The following is a 20,967-nucleotide window of genomic DNA, read 5'->3' on the forward strand; positions in this document are numbered from 1 at the left end:
AAGAGGAAGATATATAAATTGCCAATCCCATCTAAAATGGTTCTTCTCGTTTTGTTTTGCTTCGCTTTCTTGGCAAACTTCGCTTTCTTGGCAAGTTAAGCTAGCAATTAAACAAGGCTGAGAGATTCTTATGAACATACCAACGTAGATAGGTAGTCGGACAACCAAAAATTTATTTAAATAAATGGTCTTATATAGGCTTTCTTGCATTAACTCCCAACTTACTAGCAATTTGAGTAACAAATTGCAGTAAATCTTAATTCTTTTAAGATACTAGGGTAATTAGAGGAATTTTAGACAATTGTATAGGATAATATGTCTACCCTTGAGACTCCTAAGCCAAATTTTAATAGAAATCTTAATCTAAATGCTACTGAGACTCCTAATAATAAATAATATTCCTAATCCTAATAGGATTACAATAGGATTACAAATCATAAATGATAATAATAAGATAGTAATCCTATGCCATTCAATTTCTACCTCATTAGGAATTGTTTTCTTCCTTGTTATTCTCGATTCCAAATGTTTCGATCACACTCTAGCAAATGCTAGGTGTTCTTCTAATATTCTCCTGGTGTCTTCCCAATGGCTTTCAAAATCACCAATAGATTAAAAGTCAATAATGATAATTTCAAATTCAACGATAATTTTAAAAGCCACATCACAATTGAGAGGACACTATGAGAACACAAGAAGAACACCTAACATTTTCCAAACGAAATTGTTCCTTAAGGTGTGTTATAATGTTATAAATTATTTGCCCAATATGGTATGCAAGAGGGTAACAACAAATATTTCTCTAAGATACAATGGAGCCCAAAAAACCTCTATATTTAATTGCGTTATGCAAAAAATGAAATTAAACCCAAAAATACCCTCATATTTTTCTATCCAATCAAGAGACAAAGACTCTAATAATATTAAAATAAATTACAAAAGAGTTTTTAAATGAATTGAATAATCAGAGATAATTATCCACTCAACTGCTCAGATAATTTCAAATTTCAAAAATTAAACTATTGTTTTGAATTTCGAAATCAAACTGTTGTTTTGAATTTTGAAATCAAACTGCTTATTCAACAGACACTTAATTCTGACCGTTAGATTAACAATTATCTAATAATAATAATTAGATATTAATTATTTAATCTCAACCGTTAGATCAAAGTTAATTTGATTCTACAATTAACTTTAATTACAGTCTAGTAAATCCAACCACTGGATCTACTTAAAAAGCATCCTATAGTTTAGATCAAATCACTAGATCGAATGATCTTGATCGTTCAAAAATGAATGGTCATGATCAGATCGCTCCGAGCTTCGGTGCCAAGTGTACGACTAGCGCCCTACAGCCCACGCGCGTGTGCATCCGGTGCAAAGTACTAGTGTATACTAGAGTACACCCAAGGTTTTTTAATAGCTTAAAATTTGTTGAGCCTTATAAATGTCAACTTCACTTTCTCTCTTTCCAATATGAGACTCTCTTCATTCAATGTTCTTTAAAACCTTCAATTTTAAAAGATTCTCCAGACATAAAATAATATTTAATAACTAATTTTGAAAATATTTCTACAGCTACATCAATGGGACATTGCATGTATTACGAACTAGAAAAGACCAACTAAAATGTGATTGAACCTTAAAAATAAATCCATATTTTATAGTGTCTCTCAAACTCCAAACTAGAGCAGAAAACATACTTTTACAGGTATGATAGTTCCACCTCAACTAATTCTGTCACAGTTACATTTTCATAGACACATCGGTAAGTCGTGATGGGTATACTTCAACTAATTCTGTCACAAGGTTTCTTGGACAAAGCCATATTACCTTTTCAACTGCTAAAAGGCCAATACACATAGAACAATAATTTCCAAAAAAAAAAAAAAATGAAAAAGAAGTAGAAATTTTCTTCTTTTTCATAGATGAGAAGAGAAAATGGGGGTTACAAGAGGATCTTTCCACCATCAAGAAAAAGATCCAGCAAAGAAACAAATACAACAGAAATCTGGTTAAAGAAAATTTGAGTTTATGTGAACCTCAGAGAACTTAGACAATAAAAGAAAATAGCTAATATAAGCTTGAATAAGTATAAACTTATTGAACTCTTTACAGATTATGATAAAAAAAAAAAAATCTAATTTTCACCAAGAGAAAAAGAAACAAATTTTCTTGTTTCGCTCATTCAGCAGGCATCTGAAACCTGCACAATGGACAGAGATTACTCTTCTTCAACCAATTCACAATACAATCTCCATGGTAGACATGCGAGCAAGGCATGCGGGCGGCTTCCGACCCCATCAAAATATCCTCCAAACACACCACGCATTGCGTTGGAAAACCTTCTATCTTGACCTTCTCCAATGCCTCAACCGATGATTTGCTTGCACGAACCGACGGTGAAAGCCCCTGTTGTTGAGTGCCTAGTGCAACGGTGAGAGCCACCACCATCGGAATAGTCTTGCGGCACATGCTGTCAGCCTCACAGGCTAGCTCGCGAGCAAAAGTTGAGATCTTTTGGATCATGAATGGCTGGAAATTGTAGGGCACGTCCATCTGGGAAAGCATGTTGGATATCGATGACCATGATGTGCTGCCCTTCATCAAAAGGTCCCGTGGCATGATGAACTTTTTATATTTCGTGGGGCTTGTGACCCTCTGGCCGTCTTCCTCCATTGCTTCAAACTGAGCAAAAACTTCAATGAAGAACTCATGATATGGTGAAGAACTGTCAGGTTCGGTGAAGTTTTCGGGCTTCCATGCCTCGCAACGATGAGGAAGGGAAAGGGATGTAATGCTAGACATCTTGAAGAAGAAGAAGAAGAAGAAGAAGAAGAAGTATGTGTTTTCTTTCTGGTAAGTGGGTCTTAATTTATGGATATATAGAAAAAGCAATCTACCAATCAGATTCAGGAAAGAAGTGACTTTGAAGCTAAAGAAAATAGTTAGTTGCCCTGTGACCGTTATATATAACCGACAGAAATTTTGATGTCCACGTGGGACTTGAGGTCACTTACTCTGTTTATACAACCAGAATTAGGAGTTGTTTTCTTGGATTTTTACTCGATCGTGGTTTTTATTTCATTAATTTTCAAGCTATATTGTTATATTGGGAAAAAGGATTAATATTTTTTGGTCGGGCAATTTTCTTTTTTGGTGCACTTGCTCCGGTGCTTAATTTCAAAGCTACATAGTCAAGTAGGTCCTCCTTTCTCAATATACCTAATTGCTTGGCTTCACACAATCATTCAAAAGTGATCAATCTTACCAGCAAAACCATACTCTTTAAGTTCTTTAAGTCTCTCCAAGAAACCCTACCTTCTCTGTTCACCTACTAATAAGAAGAACAATGTTACTAGTAGTATGAATTAGACATTCGACTTTGAAAGCGTCGACATCAAACTTTTAACCAAATTTTTACCCGGTTTGTTTCTGCTTCAATGATGCTCAAACAATATTTGCAAGGGGGCCATGAAACATTAAATGTTCAGTTGAATCAAATACCCAGTTACCTTCACTTTCTGTGGCTTATCCAATATAAAACAAGAAGTCTCACCATTTGTTCATAAATGGATCACAAATTTATCAGATACTGTAAAATCATACAAACCTATCCTGGGGTCCATCCTAAAAAAGTAAAAGTTTCCACTATCACTTGCATACACAAACATTGGGATCACCATAAATCACAAACCAACCGGATTTACAAGAATCCCAACAAAGAAGAAGGAAGAAAGAAAGAAAGAAAGAAAGAAAAAGGTCTAAAAGACTGAAATAGAAACTGTTTTCAATGAGCAGAGTGACTTGCAGTGGTTGTCTTCTTAAAATCGATCTTGTCAACCTTAACCTCTCCATCGATGAGTTCATAAACATAGACCACAACACGTAGGGCATCGATGTCCATGAGCACAAAGCTAGGGTTAACATCATAGGTGATGCTGCTATAGGCACCCGTTGCAGACCCCGGATTTATAACAACACCTCCCTCATGTTTATAAGCCGTGAACTGATGAGTATGACCTGTTACAAGGATGTCTACATCCAGCTGTCTCTGGAGCATGGCCAGTGAGTCTAGGTCTCCCCAAGGAATAACCTTTAGATAAATCAAATCAATTATAAAATAATTACTATCAGCTTAAATATAGGGAAACTTCCAGAAATAATCAAAAGAATACATGCAAATGCTCAACTTGGGGCGTTTGGCATCTCTATATAAAAAAAATTTATTTACCTATTTTCTAGGAATGAAAAGGCAATTTTCCTTTCCTTGGTCTGTTTTAACCCTAGTTTATGGTAGATTTTACAAATTCATTCTCCCTAACCTCTACATAAGAGCCACAATCAGAATCTCTGGAGACCTTTGCGAGCTGGCTTCTCATTTGCATTTTTCTTTCAGTGTTTTAGGATTCACACACAACACACCTGAGGCACAAATGAGTTGTTACCAAGCCTTTTTTTTTTTTCCCTTCTTCACCCTTCTTATTTTCCCATCTTCCTCTGACACACGAAACACCATAGCCACCAACCACCATGACCCCCCTACCCACATCTCAAAGATCCCGCTGCCAATCTTGCTACTCCCTCCACCGATCTCATTACTTCGTTGCCCTCTTTATTTCTGCCATTGTTTGATCCGCCAATCGGCCATCCTTCCCTTTGCCGATTGGCCATGGCCTGTCAATTCATGGGGAGTAAGTGAATTTTTCTCTATTTTTTAACTCTAGACTTCAACATTTCGAATCAACTTTCATCCATTACAAATGAGATTGGCCAGATAGAAAAACAATAGTGATAGTGCTAAAAAGAGATTATTGATGAAAGCTCGGGTTTCTCACATACTACATACCCTCAAAACCATTGAGTTTTTCTTTTTCCGCAAATACAACTTCCCTAGTTATAAGTCCCAAAAAAATAATTCTCTAGATAAGAAATGGTGCCAGTCACAAAACTTCTGCCAACTATACCCATCATTATATAAATCCTCATGTTCGTGGTTTCACTCCAATTAAATGTTCATTAAACCAATTTAAATAAAAGAGGTGAAGTAATCCCTACTAAAATGAACAAACAAACATAACTTGCACCTTTTCCATAAGAAAACCAAGATATTAATTATGCTTTAAGGTCGAGAATGATTGCAGGAAATGAAGAAATTCATATATTATCTAAGTTCAGATCATTCTATGAGAGAATGAAGAAATAGGAAGAAAAATTATAGAACAATGAAGAGACAAAGGGAAATCAAACCTGATGACCATGACACACTCCCAGCTTAAACTGTCCAATAGTTAGTGTTTTGGTCTCTGGGTAGCGTGTCTCTTCATCATATTCACCTCTAGCAATATGCAAGTCAGGACAAAGAGTCTTCAAGTAGTCATGAACTTCCTGGAAATATCATTGCAAAATTATGAGCCAGTGCCCAAATATTCATAAAATAAGTACTGCCAAAATGACTTTTAAAAGTTCACACTCCCTGTATAGTTAGGGCGTTAAGAATAAAGAGGGTAGGAATCAGCAGTTGCACAACTACAAGAATAAACACTTAAATGTGTCTGAGACAGTAAGACGGGGAAGAAAGAAATTACATATGCTAGTAAAAACAAGTTGAGTGGGTGTAAGACAGAAATCAAAAAGTACTCAAACAAACAAATAAAATTTAGATACTCTAACTATGGAATAATACAAAAACCCGTTCTGGAAAACTGCCACCAACTGCAGGAACCAATTTAAGAAATTCGCAAAAGTTGACTCCAGGTTACAATAAAATGTGGCAACTCTACAATGCAAGGTCCAATACAAAACCTAAATGTTAATACTTGGTATGTCTTTTACAAAGAGATCTACAGGTGAATAAAGAAAATATCAATTTATTAAGAAGAAAAAACAAAAGTTTCAAACCCCACATTTGAGGTGAATACAAGGTTTATTGGAAAATATGAAGCGTGCAAACATCAGCTAAAGAGACAGAGAGATTCAGGTAGGCGCAAAGGAGAAATTTCAAATTTCATGTTTCCACCCTCCATAGCGATTCATTAACAGAGTTTCAGTATGTCTCATACTAAATTGAGTCAGCCATTGTATTTTATGTAGCATTTGAACATATGAGCCAGTGCTTTGATAGTAAACATCACCAAAATCCACAATCGTTCAAGGCCATCTACAGCAATTATAAAGCTCCCTCACATTAAATAACTGTCGGAAAAACATATGCAGATACATCTAATGCCAACAAAAACAAGAGGAGAGCATTCCAAACCCTAAGTAAAGCTCCAAGGAGCAACTCTACTACTTCCACAAGACATCAAAGCTGCCCCTAAGTATATCCATCAAGCATTCGTTCACAAAATTAACCAAATGCAGGAAAGCACTCAATGGCCTATGACTCGTATAGAAAGTCTTACAATCCTTACAATATAGAGCAAAAGATAAGAACATAATGTCTTGAGTTCAATGGTTGTGTCATTTCGGTTTCCAAACATGCATAAGCTCAAAAAAAAAAGTGAACTACTTATATTAGCCTCAACTCAACAGACCCATTTGTTTTCAGGTCCCAGTTAACAAAGATGACTACCATAAACAATGTAAAACCCCAAATTTAGTTCCTTCCCTTTTTCTTCGCCCCAACTTTTTTTCTTCGCAACCAAACAGAAAGAACAACCCAGTAAAACTAACTCAGAAACCCATTATAATAGATTATAAGACAAGCCCAGAAAAGCATTGGCAGGATCGAAGACATCAAGCATACCTTAATGCAAAGATTTCCAGTGCAAATGATGTGCTGGATCTTGCCAGGTACAAGCATGGACTTGAACTTTGCAGGCAGATCAGGTGCCCTGTGGGGCACGTGTAAATCCCCCAAGGCCAACACCAGAACCATCCTCAAAAACCCACTTCGAAAATCTGCAAAAATATCAAGATTTTTAATCATTCCTCCACCGAATTTAATGCCTGGTTACCCAAAAAAATTAACAAAAAGATACAAATTCCGCGATTGGATACGAAAGTAAGATGATTATAATTGAGAAAATCCATTAAAAACAACTACTTGTAGATCGGAGGAGCTGGTGATCATTACCAGGTTGATCGACGAATTTGCAGAAGCTGGCATGGAACTTGAAAACACGCTCCTCTCCGTTTTATTTTAGGGGCAATCAAAAGTCAAAACATAGTCTTGTTGGAGTATACGGGGCTCCAGTCTTGGATTAAAAATAGGTCGGGTCAGGTCAGACTGATACGTGTCTCTAAAGACAAAATGCACACAAAGGTCGGGTCGTCGGGTTGATCTGATCAGGCTGGATATGGTAAGGGTCGAACACGGGTTGACTGTTTACGGGCCAAAAACAATCCAACCATCTCTTTTCATACCAATAATGTTACTATTCGCATTAATTTTCACATAAAGTTTGTATTTAAAGTTGTTATACTTATAAAAACAAAAAAAATTAACACCTTAAAACACGTCACGTAAATTAGTATTAGAATAATGTAAAAATTTAGTGTGAAGAATAGCATTACTTATTGGTTCCAACAAGAACATAACATGGTTGGCGAACTTGACCATTTTTTAATTCTATTATTTTTGACGTAAAATATCTTTTACAAATAATTACTGATTTTTTTGGTGTTTAATTGATTTTGTTCACACTAAAAGTCATTAATATATTTATGTAGTTTTATATAATAAAAATAGTTTTATTCATAATAATTTTTTGGTTTATTTTGTATAAATACAAATAGAAGAATATAATTTAAGCGGGTCCATTCTCTTGTTTAATGCTAAAGTATCTGTCCTTTCGTGCTACAAAGATGTTCTGTCCAATCAAAGACAGCATTTTGTAGTCCCTATAGGGTTTATTTAGACATGTCAGTAGATTCACTTCAATATATATATATGACAAACACTCCGGCTTTGCTTATAACCCAACTGGTTCTAAGCCACTAATTTTTTAAGTTCTCTATTTTGAAAGAAGGGTAGTGAAAATCAGTCTCTTTTTTTTTTTTTTACAAGTACTCGTAGATCCAAATGCAGATTTTCATGTCAATCTTAGTTGTATGACAGTCGTATAAAAAGTCTACTAAATAGCATTACTCAACAAATACCATAATCTTCTACCAAAGAAAATGGAGCTCATCAAAGTGAAGGAAAGCGTGAGAAATTAAACCTGTGAAAGATCTAACTTAGCTGATACTCCTTAGAATAAGTGTCATGCGTTAAAACATGATGTAGGATGCAAAACGCCACACAATCAGAAGCCAAACTATCATTTGATGCATGTAAAAAGGCTAGCAATACAAAATCATTTCTCTAAACTAAATAAGTTACATGACATTGTATGTAAAAAGCATGGGAAATATGACGATGTTGATAATGGTGCCAATGATGCCCATTGCTCTTGATTGGTTGATGGAGATGATGATGATGGTGATGATGAAGATGAAGATGACAAATTTCTCTATGAGGTAAAAGACTATCCTAGATACTTGGTCACATCAGAAGCCCACAAAACTTTCTCATGGAGCTACCAACTAAAGAAGGCCCAAAAACGAAGGGATTTACTGTGCGGTAGTCAGTTATCTAATACACTTAGCTCTTGCTCATCTTCCCCGCGGGGATTTCATATGAGATGATGGCAGTGGGGACCCTCTGGGGCTTTAGATTAAGAGGTGGAGGGCGACTGTTTCTCAGAGGGGACTTCAACAAAGGGCTAGAGGCTGGGCTATTTGCATATTTGGCAGCTGGGAGCTGTTCTAGGATGGCTAAAACCTCATACATCTGTGGCCGGAGTTTCGCCTCACTGATACACTGAGATGCAAGGATGGCAGCTGCATAAGCTGGTTTCTGAGGATACTGACCCTCCAACTTGGTGTCCATGATCCGAAATAACCTTCGTCTATCACCTAAATAGGGTTTTACCCAATCCACAAGATTCTGCTCCAAACCAACTTTTGTTTTATCAACAGCACGGCGCCCAGAAAGTAGTTCCAACAGCACAACCCCAAAGCTGTATACGTCGCACTTTGCAGTTAGCCGACCTGCTCAACAAAGGAGTATTTAGGGTACAGTAGCAAGAAGGCGGTGTAAAAAGCACATTGACACCATGATAATCCAACATGAATCATTATTAAAGAAAATAATGAAAGCAATTTTTATTCTGAGGTTGTTCTAGCAATTGGATAAAGAGCACAGAACTACATACCTCAAAAGCACATGAAGGTATAGCTATTCTAGTGCTTCAACAATTAATTTCAAGAATAAAAACTAGAAACACCCATCATTCACCAGCACCTGTAGGAAGTCAAGTGGTGCTATTATATGTGTATAGGAATGGATTTGAGGCTATGGTATATTCATATTCCCAAAACTTGTAGGGCACAGCATCAGTCTGCATGTGTGACACTCTTTTATATTATAAATATAGACGATACAATCAAAATAAAGGCATATAGATGCATTACTCAATTTTCCAGTGACTGACATGTTAATCCCTTACAAGCCCTGTACAAATTCTATCATCAGGCAAGTTCGATGCAAATACTAATCAATAAGTATGTGGAGTTACAATTCTATGATTCCTATTGGATGACATTGGCCACAAAGATGATAACACAGAAACTAGTCTCGAATAGCGCTAAGCATAGAAGTTAAACTATTACAAATTCAGTAGCATGGGCTACAAAAGCATGGTACAGTAAAGTTCAGAATAAGGTGAAAACCTGTAGCAATATATTCAGGAGCAGCATAGCCTTGAGTACCCATGACTCTAGTGGAAACATGAGAACGATCACCAGTAGGGCCTGCTTTTGCAAGACCAAAGTCTGAAAGTTTTGCGTTGAATTCCTGCATACATAAAAGGCACTATAAATGAGGGAAACTTGGAATGATGATATAATTAGTTGGTCAAGCATAAATGAAGTATGTCAAATTGATTTGAAAAAACAGAGTAAAATAAAAGCAAAAAACTTTCATCCATTTCTCCTCTTTCTTCTGCTTCCTCCTTTGGTAAACTTTGGTTTTAAATTGACGAATTGATATTTGACAAGACTTGCACCCATGGGGGCTTAAGCCCACTGTTCACCACACCAAAGTGCTACTATTTTCTATCAACATACCGAATCGAGTAGAATATTAGACGCCTTGAAATCACGGTAGATAACTTGTTGTTCAGAGCCATGCAGGAAGGAGAGCCCACGAGCAGCATCAATGGCAACTTTGATCTTTATTGCCCAAGGAAGAGGTTGGGCACCCCCTAAAATAACACAACAGGTATAGAGTTATCAATCCAAGATACCTATCTGTTGCATGGTAAAAACCAGTAATTCAATGATGTTAGAATAACTTTCTTGGTAGCTTGTTCATTGATTTTGTGAAATTGTAAATGAAGGAATACAGGCTGCACATTATATCATGCTGGATTTTTGAAGAACCATGATTGAAAGTTATCTTGACCAAAAATATTGACGTACTTCTAAATAGATGATTCTCCAAGCTGCCTTTGGACATATACTCATATACCAAAAGCCGGTTATCCCCTTCCACGCAGTATCCAATAAGTTTGACAAGATTTGGATGATGAAGTTGACCAAGATGATTAACTTCAGACTGCAACCAACAGTAATTAATAGATGGACCAAACCAAATATTTAAACAAAAGGAGTATTGAGGCATAACAAAGAAACCCACCAACCACTCCTTATGGCCCTGAAAACCTTCAGTTTTGAGCTTCTTGACAGCAACGACCATTCCACATCCAGGCCTTTCAGGACTAAGGGTATGCTCATCAATCCACCCTTTGTAAACATTACCAAATCCTCCTTCCCCTAGGAGACTGTCAATACGGAAGTTTCGAGTAGCATTTTTAAGCTCACTAAATGTGAAGGCTTTCAAATTTGGGGATGACAATATGTCACCTTCAGATCTTGGAGTGGGGAGAGTTCCAGATGTATACTCGTCACTATGTGTTGGGACTGACAGACTAGAAGAAACAGAAGAGTGGCCACTTTTACTGGTAACTTTTGTGCCTCCTGCAAGAGCAGTATGATGATTTGTGACACTAAAGAGTAGGCTCCAGCAGAAACTAAAACACATATAAACGCCAAATTCCAGAAAGAATGCATATGCGCAAGCTCATCAATTGGATGAATTAGTTTAAGACCATTTTTTTTTCTCTTTTATTGGGAACTGCAATGTAAAAAAAAATGGCAGTCGTTCTAGTGTGATACAAACACAAGTGCATGTGTGCCCAGAGGCCACAGGCGAATCCGTTCACGGTCTGTAGGACCAACACCATTCAAAGGTGGATGGCCCGTTTGACTGGGCTTACACGCATTCGCTTAATTATGTTGTTCCCCCTCAGCTCATTGTAGCCCCGGACCTTTTGCCCTTCTAATGTAAGCTACAAGGCTTCACACGCAAGTCTTCACTGACATAATATGCATTAATAACCAAATTTTTAGTATATCTTACCATAATATGCAAAGCCCTTTCAACTACTAATTTTTGGTTGGAAACTTCTAGACATAAACCACCCTTCATATGTGGCATCAGTGTTTATGCCTGCAGACCATATGCAATATACCTACAGAAAAAGATACGGTAATACAGTTGCCACTGAGAAGGGAAGTCCGTCATGGCCAAATAGGAAATTAGGTATGCTGGTACATAATTTATATCTCAGCATCAGCAAGATCAAAGTATTTATAGGAAAGAAGGTACTCCAAAAGATTATATATTCACCATTTTACATAAGTTCAGTTTATTAACGTAAATACTATAAATATTCTAATATTCTCAGCGTACCTCTTTGTTTAACTCATCAATGTTATTTTACATTTGGTGATCTAACGAAGGATCCTGGCCACTTGGCCATAGTTCTCCACCCTAAGAATACCAAAAGATTATAGGAAAGAAGGTACTCCAAAAGATTATATATTCACCATTTTACATAAGTTCAGTTTATTAACGTAAATACTATAAATATTCTAATATTCTCAGCGTACCTCTTTGTTTAACTCATCAATGTTATTTTACATTTGGTGATCTCACGAAGGATCCTGGCCACTTGGCCATAGTTCTCCACCCTAAGAATACCAACTTCCAATCAGCTTCACATAAAACCTCTATCAGTACTAAAATGGGGATCTACCTCACTAAGTTTATCTCTGGATGATCACAGAAGATGTTGATCCCAAGTGAAATTCTTATGCTTATGCGTTTTTGACTGGATGATGCTCAACTGGCATGCCTCTTTTGTGGGTGTAGGTGCCTTTTTGTGCATAGGTATTAGTCTTAGTACTAAAACCATCCCATCCCCAAATTCAAAGGCACGGATATATCCAACTTTTCAAGTATTTAGCTTTCCACTTTCAGTGCTATGTCAAATAATATTCCCAGCTTTCCACTTTCAGAGCTGCCACTATTGCCACCTGCATATCGGAGTACCAGTATTAACCTAACAGGACCTCCTGTGAGCTTTACTTAGTACTCCAATAGTACAACTGCAAAACTCTACCATAACCACCAATGATTGAAGACTTTTACAAGGAATTGTGCCATTTTATTCCTCCTAGAGAGATGGCAGATTTCTACCATCAGAAAAGTATAGATGGTTTTTTTCCTCACCTCCTTATTCCCTTCATTACACTTCAAAGATGGCAAGTCTGCCAAGAGAAAAGTGAACAAGCTGATCCAATTCTACCAGTAAGTTATCATCAGACAACAGGCTTGAAAATCAACCGGAGTTATTTCCATATTCCAAAATCAAGCTTGCTAGTTTACAATCATCGGAGAAGATCCTATCTTAATCAATTATGGACAAGGCATATTAATTATGTGGAAATGCATTGAAACAACAAACTTGAAAATCAACCACAGTCTTTTCCATATAAATGGAAATTATGCATCCCAAATCTGGCACTAGTTTATGATCATTGGAGGAAATTCGATCTTAATCATTCCGACTAGGAATTTGTTATTATCTCAGAAAGCCTTGAAACAAGTTCCTAAAGTTTCTTCTATCGTAACTTGGACTGTTTTAACATTAAATAGCTTAATGAACTACGATAAGGTGAACTTTGGAGTAATTAAGAGGTAAAAGTAATTCCATTTCAAGCAAATGACAATAGGGTATTATATAGTGAGAACGGTAATTTCATGGTGGAGATAACTCTAGATGAAAACACTATTTCATAAATCAGAAATTTGCACAACTCTAGATGAACAACAAAATCTCTTTGAGCATCACCAACTACCAAAATCTAAATATTATTTATTATCTAAGTGAAATGGTATATGAGAATTTGGATCAACATTTCTGACAAACCTTAGAAAGCAAGTTTAACAGCTAGATACGACATACAAGAATAGAATGAGGAATCTAACAAAAATAATTTTTCCCGGATGCAATAAATGCATCCCAGAAAGGTAATCCACCAGTGAGAACCAAATTCCTCAAAACTGGCAAGAAGCTCATGCTGAATGATATAGGGAATCAAAAACATTTACACCGTCTTTGGCTTTCTGTTACAACCTTAAAACTCATAATATAAATTAACAGAAAAGGCACATACAAAAATTTACAGCATATGCTCAATATAACGATCCTTCAAGAGCATTTCCGTACATTTTCAAGATGTAAATGCCAAACACCCAAAATAAGAAAACGAGGTAAAAAACAGCCAAACCCACAAGAACCCAATGAAATCCACACTCATGACGCCCGTTTCACCACCAGAAAGCTATAATCCTGCAGCAGAGTTCAGGTACAGAGCATAGGGAAGCCCAATACTATGAGATTCTGTTAAGTCTTGAAGCAGAGACATTTTGCTAAAAACACATTAAATGCTCTTCTTGAAACGTAACCTACAAAACTCTCACTGAAAACAACCAAACCCCGACATAATTCATCAAAACTCCCCACTACGCTCAAAAAGATTATAGCTTTAGAGTTTTGCCAAGACTCGGCCATGAAAGAAGACCTCAAAAACAAATTCCACAGCGACAAAAACAAATACCCAAATCGAAATACAGCTAACCCCAACAAACCCGAGAGAGAAACCCCACTTGTAAGCCCAATTAAGGGCTGTAACGAAAGCCATTTAGCTCTACATTCCCAAAACACAAGATTGAACAACAACAGCAGCAATAAAAACAAAACAGAAAACATAAAGTGATCATCAAGCTGCATGTAATAGAAGCGACAAGAACAAGGCCCAGAAACATTACCAGAAATAGCCCGAGAGCTCAGAGAGTTATCCACCTTGGAACGACGTCCCAAGCAATTGCCCATAGAAACATACAAACCCACGAGTTTCCGAAACCAGACCCAATACAGTTTCCAAAGATTCTCTTAACTTTTTTTGTATTAGGTGGTGTTTTGTATCTCTCTCTGTCTTCCTCTGCTTCATGTTCTTCTCCAAATACGAGGTTTTTTATGGTACGAATGGGAACGCACACAAAGATTGCCAGATAGGGACGCAGCGACAGAAATGAGAAAAACAAAAAACAAATTAAAACGACAAAAGCCAAACGTGTATGGACGCGCTCGTATGGCGGGGATCTTCTCTGGATTCTCTAATTTACCTAAATGCCCTCATTGTATAATTTTGTTTTGTTATGTTTAATTGTGTACGTAGTATATATTATTATTATTTCTTTTTTTTAAAAAAAAAAAGGTTATATATTCACCATGTCAAGATTGCTTTTAGTGAACAAATAGTTAAGAGTTTTTCTTTAATCTTGTAATTTTTAATGGTTATATTTACACGAGATTTCTAGTATTTTTTTTCATTAATGACAAGCCAAACTATGACAATATACACGAGCATCCGAGAAGGTTGAATTTTGGCAGCATGTACTCTAAGGTTGTCCCACTCTCGATCTTTCTTTTGGTGAAGCTCTTGCAACTTTTCATGGTATCCGGTTTGCCCCCTCTCATGTTCGCTCATCCGCCTTGATTGAAAGTGATTCTTGTCTCATCATTTTGGCTCTCAATGAAGGTCACATTTTTATTGATCGGCCGTGTGCCCCTGTCATCAAAGAATGTCACTTCCTGTTATCTTCTTTTCTTTTCCTTTTCTTTTACCACTTCAAATGTCTCAAGATGTGCCAATTCTCGAGCACACTCAGTTACTAAATGTGCTACTTTTTATTTAGTGTTTGAAAGCATTTCCGACGATTCTTCTTATCTTTTTTCTCTTAGGATTAGGAGTGGCAATGACCCTCCTTTATAATTTTGGTTTTTTTGGTTGTTGTTTCTTCTCCTTCCATTTTTTTTCCTAAATAGGAAAAATAAAATACACGAGCATCCATGATTAGCTTACGCGACTTAGATTTTTAAGTAAAATGACTAACCAAATCATTAAAGAACATTTTCTTCCGTTCATTAAACCAAATGCATTTTACATTTATCTACGCTTACCCAATTTTCAGAAAGTAATGTGTTTTTATAGATAAGTTTTTAATTACTTTATTTTTTCTCTTTATCTTTCTTTATTTATTTCTTTTCTCTCCCATCTACAATAGAAATTTATTACAAAATATTATTTTAATATAATAGATAAAAAATAAAAAAAGATAGTCATATGTATGATATTTTTGAAACTAAAAAAGTAGTAACTTTTAATTAGCCATTTTAGATATTAAAAAAAAAATAGATAAAATGAAGAGAAATTGTATTTGGGAAGGGTACTTTTGACTATAGGGTGCCCATATCAGCCTTTAAGTGGTATTCCTGTGAGAGAACCGGGGTGCCCAAATACGAGAAATAATTGCAGAAGCGGGCCCAAGGATCCACGTGGATCTGTACGACCTCTGACTTCTCTCAATAACAACCAATGCTTGTTAGTACTCTAGGCAGGTTTATGGACTAGTTTGCAGCTGAACTTTACTCTTTTTTGTTTTTTGGAAGAGGCTAAACTTTACTCGCTTTTCAAGCAATTTACAATTTACGTCACACTCTAAAATGGATTTAAGATAATGATTGGGATGATTTATATTGAATTTATATTTTATAAATTTAAGATTTTTTTTTTAATATTGAATTTATATTTTATAAGCTACTTATTAAAACCCACTTTAATTATCATTTGAAGAACGTTTTGAATTCTTTAAATGGGATTAATTAGCTTATCCTCTCCTTATTGTAGGATTCTTTTGTTGTTTTTCTTGACACTTATCCATTTTTTTTTTTTTTAATCACTTCATGCAGTTCATGCATATGCATTAATTTATGAGATATTCTCCTAATATAATTCAATAATACAAATTTTTGCATGGTCAAAATAGATTACAGATTATGGATTATGAATTATGGTAACGCTAGCTCGAGACCAATAAAGAGCCTCTATCTTTTTTGTGAAGGTTTCGTGACTGTTTTTATGCCTTTTTGAGGCGGTTTTTGGAGCAATTTTTGATTTTTTACACCACGTAATAAGCTTGTAACTGTGTAATAGCTAGCTGTCTGAAATGAACTTTTTCAGCTCTCTGTTTGAGTGAGGTCGGTGATAGTAGTTGACGACAATTAATTTCAAAGAATTGAAACCTAATGGGGGTCCCATGTAATGATCAAGTAGAACAACTCCAACTCAAGCTTTTATAATTACTTTATGAAAAGTAATGCATCATATACTAAAAAGTCTAAAGTCTTCCTAATGGGCGGGTAACTTAACTCAGAGAATTAATATTACAGATTATATACACACACTTTTTTTAGAAGAATGCATGATGATGCCAACATGATGTCCACATGATGCCAACATTATGTTTATAAACTTTATTCTTAATAAAACTCATTAATTTATAATCAGAAAAAATAAATGTATTAGTTAAACAAATCCTTAATAAAGCAAGGTTGTTTATGTTATACTTGTAGTTTCTATTATCTATCAATTTCTTCCAATTTACAACCATTAATGAAATACATCATCAAAATAAGATACAACAATTATAAAACTATACCAAAACATAAATGTAAAGTTGGTACTATTACTTCAAAATATCCATTTGATCTCCCTCAAGAAGCCTTATACTTAAATTTCTTCACTCTCCAAATACTGTTCATAACAATTATATTTTATATATTTATATATTTTTTAAAGAAATTATTCACGTCAATATTTTTCTCATATTTTTTTTATCTCATCTTACAAATCAATCATTAGATTTGTGGACTCCACACAAATTTAATGGTGGACTCGACAAATCTAATGATTGATCTATTGAATTTATAGGATGATATGAGAAAAATATTGACGTTAATCATTTTTTTTTTATTATTTTTTATTATTATGTGTAACATGTGTTGTAATTTCATTGGATCTGACGTAGCGCACTAACATAATCTGTCTTTTTTTTTTCTTTTTTTTTACGGAATTTGATAATAGTGACTAATTTGTAATTTTTGTATATTATAGAGAACCCTCGAAACATTTAAAAATCACAAGAAGCTTATTATAAATCAGTGAGATCACATGAATTGATTTTACTTTTTTTCATTTTAAAAATACAATAATTAGCATTTAATAAAATTATGATTCGACCTTTAAAAATGAATCTATTACCTGATATTTGAGAATGTGAATTTTTTTCACATGTGTAAACAAGAAATTTCTCGCAATTTTATTTAAAAAACGATTTTAACTTGTGAAAATGGAAGGCCAAAAAGGACATTGGGCTTTCAATTGAGCTGTACAAATGGGCCAATTAATAATTGCCACTCGACAAGCTAGCATGACCCTGTTCTTAATTAATGCCTCTCTAGCATATCTCGTCGCCCAATTCTTGCCCCATGAAAAACCCATGATCTTAGTCGAGGGAGCTCCAAACTTGAACCCGACTTCAATTTCTATTCGGGGGCCCAGCCCATTTTACATATGCCCATAAGCATGTTCAACTATTTTTTTTGTAAAAATAAGTTTGATTATAAGTATATTTAAATATATATATATATAGACTAAAGAAATTATTTCATTTTTCTTGCTCCCTTGGATCACTTTATACCAATGATGAGTTGCTTGCATGTACGTAGTTAATCTCATCATCATGATTCATGATTGACCCTCTTCTCCTGCACTCAATTTCATTACGTCAAACATTTACAAAAAGTCAAAAATGTATCGTGCGTCTACTTACTATGATCCCAAAAATATGCAAATCTAGTGATGGAGGAAAGCCCTTAAAGAATCAATGGCTTCACGTGCCTAAAAATTATTTCTTTCTCTTCTTTATTGCAAATTTGTTACCGTGTGGTGGCCGCGCAAAAAAGTCAATGCTGCTTATCTATCTCCTCGCAGCTTTTATTGCGTGAGTCAGGCCTACCCATACTCCCAGCATGAAGGAGAGCCCGCCTGATTTATTTTCCTTACCTTCACTGAAAATATCTCATCAGAATATATTACCTCCGGTAAAAAAGAAAAAAGAAATACTGTAATTCTTTCTTAATTATGCAATATTCATCGCAGTAAATTGCTTATTAATTGCTTGTGATATTGCCAACTATATATATATATATATATGGTGATTGGTGAGTGTGATAGATACAATAGTTTGACAGATCGATCTATTGTCAAATATTGGTCTACTTTTTTTGTTTTTTATTATCCAACAAATTCTCATGATTCTTTAAAGTAAAATTTGATAGATTCTGATCAGAATTTTTTTTTTTTTTTTTTCCAACTTATTCTAATGAAACAAAAGCTATTAAAACTGGGGATATTATTCTTCTTGTTATAACTTTTTGGGTAATTAAGTAATCATTAGATTGCAATTATAATATGATACTACCATGCATGTATCCTAATTCCCAACCCAAAGTTATTAGAGAATATGCTCTAGATTGATTGATTGATATCGATGAGTGGCGTTAAAGGTACTATAAAGTCTATAATTTTTATTACAAGTTTACAATTAAATTTATTTGTTAAATTTTGTTGACTGCCGAAGAAATTTAAAAGATAATTGTAATCAAAGCTGTACGAATTGAAGTACTCCGAATATTTTTCTCAGTTGAATATTTTGATAAAGAGGAAAGCTTTACTTAAAAAGGTTCAACTAATATTCTCGTGGCTTTAAGTTCTGACCATGAAATTAACTTACGAAATCAGCAGAATGGGAAGATCTATGAGTACTAATTAATGGAGTCCTTTTTATTATACGTCTTAACATAGCATTGCAAAAAGACTAATTAATGGTACTCAACCCCTACATTGTAGCCTTGTAAAGAACAAGAAAGGAAGAAGTACAAAACAAGAAAATGAAAGGTAGCCATAAGTGAACTCCTAAATTGCCCTTAATTAATTAATTAGCTCTCTCTCTCTCTCTCTCTCTATTGCATAAGTAAGCTTCTAATTATAGCAGCTTGGGCAGTGTCTGTGGTTGGCAACAGCTCAGACAGCCGCTCACTAAGATCATCAACCTCTCTGTGCAAGCTTCTGATATAGCTGCAAGTCTCCTGCAACACCTTGGCTGCTGAAACCTGCACAAAAATGGATGCTTAATTAGTTAGTTAATTAATTAATTAACTTGGTAATTAAGTAACCATAGGAAGAAGGAAAAAATGGAAAGACGGATTGAGATGCCCTAAAATTTTCTTTAAATTTGAGATTCTCAAATTCATAAATCTCAACCGTTCATCTCATTTAAGCGTATAAAATAAGCCATGCATGTTTTAAGATTTAATGAGAAAGCTACATGGCTTATTTTATACGCTTAAATAAGATGAACGACTGTAATTTATGAATTTGAGAATCTCAAATTTTAAAAAAATTCTAAGAAATCTTAATCCAAAAATGACCTTGTCAGAGCGCCTATCGCGAATCTCAGGAAGGAGCTGCTGCAGCTTGGAAACAAGTTCGTTGATCTGATCATCAGTGATCCTTGAGCCACCAGATTGCCTGGACCGCGACCTTCTGCTAGACATATCTTGAATGTGTTGAATATGTGACAAAATAGTTAGAGAGAAGAAAATTGTAAGTGGAGGAGACAAAGGAGAAGGAAATGTGTGGATGTCAGAAAAACAAAAGGAAGTGTAACTCCAAAGAGAAACGATATACTAGCAGTGTCAGAGACAAGTTATGAAACAAGAGATATGGCGGTGCTTTGAAGATGAAGTAGAGAGAGAGAGAGAAAGAGAGAGAGAGAGAGGTGCACAATAACTCAAAGTAGTGGGCGTTGGGGAGTGGAGAAGACAATTGCATGGGAGAAAGAAGTGGGCAAAGCCTCTATTTAAATAGGGTTTTGAGAGATAGAGAGAGAGAGATGGAGAGAACTTCGGGAAACACATCGGGATGACAGTATGGCGTATCTCAATAAACTTGATTCCGTCTCTCTCTCTCTCTCTCTCTCTCTCTCGTTCACTCGATCTCTCTTCGTTTGTGTATGTTTGTGTGTGTGTGTCAGTGTCTACACGCAATAGCATGTTATTTATTTTATTTATTTTTTTCTATCATGTTCAACTGATTTTCTTGCAAGATCCTAATCCTAGGAATTATTATTATTAGTTTTTTCCTTAATCATGTCTTTATTAAAATATTAAGTTTATGATAGCAAAAAAAATATTAAGTTAATGATTTTCTATCAAATTAATTAAACTCTTTTTTTTAAGACAAATAGTGAGTTAATTGATTGAATATTATACTATAATAAAGAGAGTTTGAACAATTACTACTAGAGTGTTAAAATATTAAATTAAAACTTTAAGATAAATGATAATTTAATAATGTTATTGAAAAAAAAAAAATCATCATGTTTACTCAAAACTTAGAAATATGTATCAATCCATAGGGACAAGGCAAGTTGCTACGTACGTGAGATTTTGGGTTTGACCAGTCAAGCCTAAACAAACCATGTTCCGCCCTTTAACTAGATGCACGGCTAGCCACGCGGCCTCATAACGCCCAAGTGTACACTGACCCACTTTCACTGTTGCCTTTTTTGGCTTAATCATTGAGTAAATATTGTTCCCTATTATT

General features: G+C 35.1%; 4 protein-coding genes across 4 annotated transcripts; all 4 read right to left on the minus strand.

Moving 5' to 3' along the window:
• Positions 1–2,134: 2,134 nt before the first annotated feature.
• LOC132175124 (uncharacterized) lies at positions 2,135–3,453 on the minus strand. The gene has a single exon (XM_059586960.2). The coding sequence runs from the start codon at positions 2,806–2,808 to the stop codon at positions 2,185–2,187; it is 624 nt and encodes a 207-aa protein (XP_059442943.1). The 5' UTR covers positions 2,809–3,453; the 3' UTR covers positions 2,135–2,184.
• Positions 3,454–3,541: 88 nt separating this feature from the next.
• On the minus strand, positions 3,542–7,177 carry MAG1 (Calcineurin-like metallo-phosphoesterase superfamily protein). The gene is made up of 4 exons (XM_059586961.2): positions 7,079–7,177; positions 6,749–6,903; positions 5,251–5,388; positions 3,542–4,096 (listed from the first exon to the last, which is right to left on the minus strand). The coding sequence occupies exons 2-4, from the start codon at positions 6,878–6,880 to the stop codon at positions 3,791–3,793; spliced, it is 576 nt and encodes a 191-aa protein (XP_059442944.1). The 5' UTR covers positions 6,881–6,903; positions 7,079–7,177; the 3' UTR covers positions 3,542–3,790.
• Positions 7,178–8,173: 996 nt separating this feature from the next.
• Positions 8,174–14,474, minus strand: LOC132175123 (putative serine/threonine-protein kinase PBL3). Its single transcript, XM_088514172.1, is given in 7 exon segments — positions 8,174–8,655; positions 8,657–9,036; positions 9,718–9,841; positions 10,114–10,250; positions 10,468–10,603; positions 10,685–11,025; positions 14,225–14,474. Coding segments are annotated over 7 exon segments (1,239 nt in total). The 5' UTR covers positions 14,289–14,474; the 3' UTR covers positions 8,174–8,598.
• A 4,740-nt stretch (positions 14,475–19,214) lies between these two features.
• On the minus strand, positions 19,215–20,175 carry LOC132176182 (transcription factor PRE3-like). Its single transcript, XM_059588319.2, has 2 exons — positions 19,791–20,175; positions 19,215–19,472 (listed from the first exon to the last, which is right to left on the minus strand). Exons 1-2 carry the CDS (start codon positions 19,914–19,916, stop codon positions 19,323–19,325), a joined length of 276 nt encoding a protein of 91 aa, XP_059444302.1. The 5' UTR covers positions 19,917–20,175; the 3' UTR covers positions 19,215–19,322.
• Between the last annotated feature and the right edge of the window lie 792 nt (positions 20,176–20,967).

Source organism: Corylus avellana, chromosome 3 (genome assembly GCF_965113065.1).
Source record: "Corylus avellana chromosome 3, dhCorAvel1.hap1.2, whole genome shotgun sequence".
Taxonomy (NCBI): Eukaryota; Viridiplantae; Streptophyta; class Magnoliopsida; order Fagales; family Betulaceae; genus Corylus; species Corylus avellana.

What these genes read in the sequence shown, in the direction of transcription:
- LOC132175124 (XM_059586960.2), bottom strand. Translation starts at nt 2,808, where the DNA reads ATGTCTAGCATTACATCCCTTTCCCTTCCTCATCGTTGCGAGGCATGG.
- MAG1 (XM_059586961.2), bottom strand. Translation starts at nt 6,880, where the DNA reads ATGGTTCTGGTGTTGGCCTTGGGGGATTTACACGTGCCCCACAGGGCA. An exon ending in CTGGAAATCTTTGCATTAAG is followed by an intron (nt 5,389 to 6,748) that starts GTATGCTTGATG and finishes TGATATTTCCAG; the next exon opens with GAAGTTCATGACTACTTGAA. An exon ending in GAGTGTGTCATGGTCATCAG is followed by an intron (nt 4,097 to 5,250) that starts GTTTGATTTCCC and finishes ATTTATCTAAAG; the next exon opens with GTTATTCCTTGGGGAGACCT.
- LOC132176182 (XM_059588319.2), bottom strand. Translation starts at nt 19,916, where the DNA reads ATGTCTAGCAGAAGGTCGCGGTCCAGGCAATCTGGTGGCTCAAGGATC. An exon ending in GCGATAGGCGCTCTGACAAG is followed by an intron (nt 19,473 to 19,790) that starts GTCATTTTTGGA and finishes ATTTTTGTGCAG; the next exon opens with GTTTCAGCAGCCAAGGTGTT.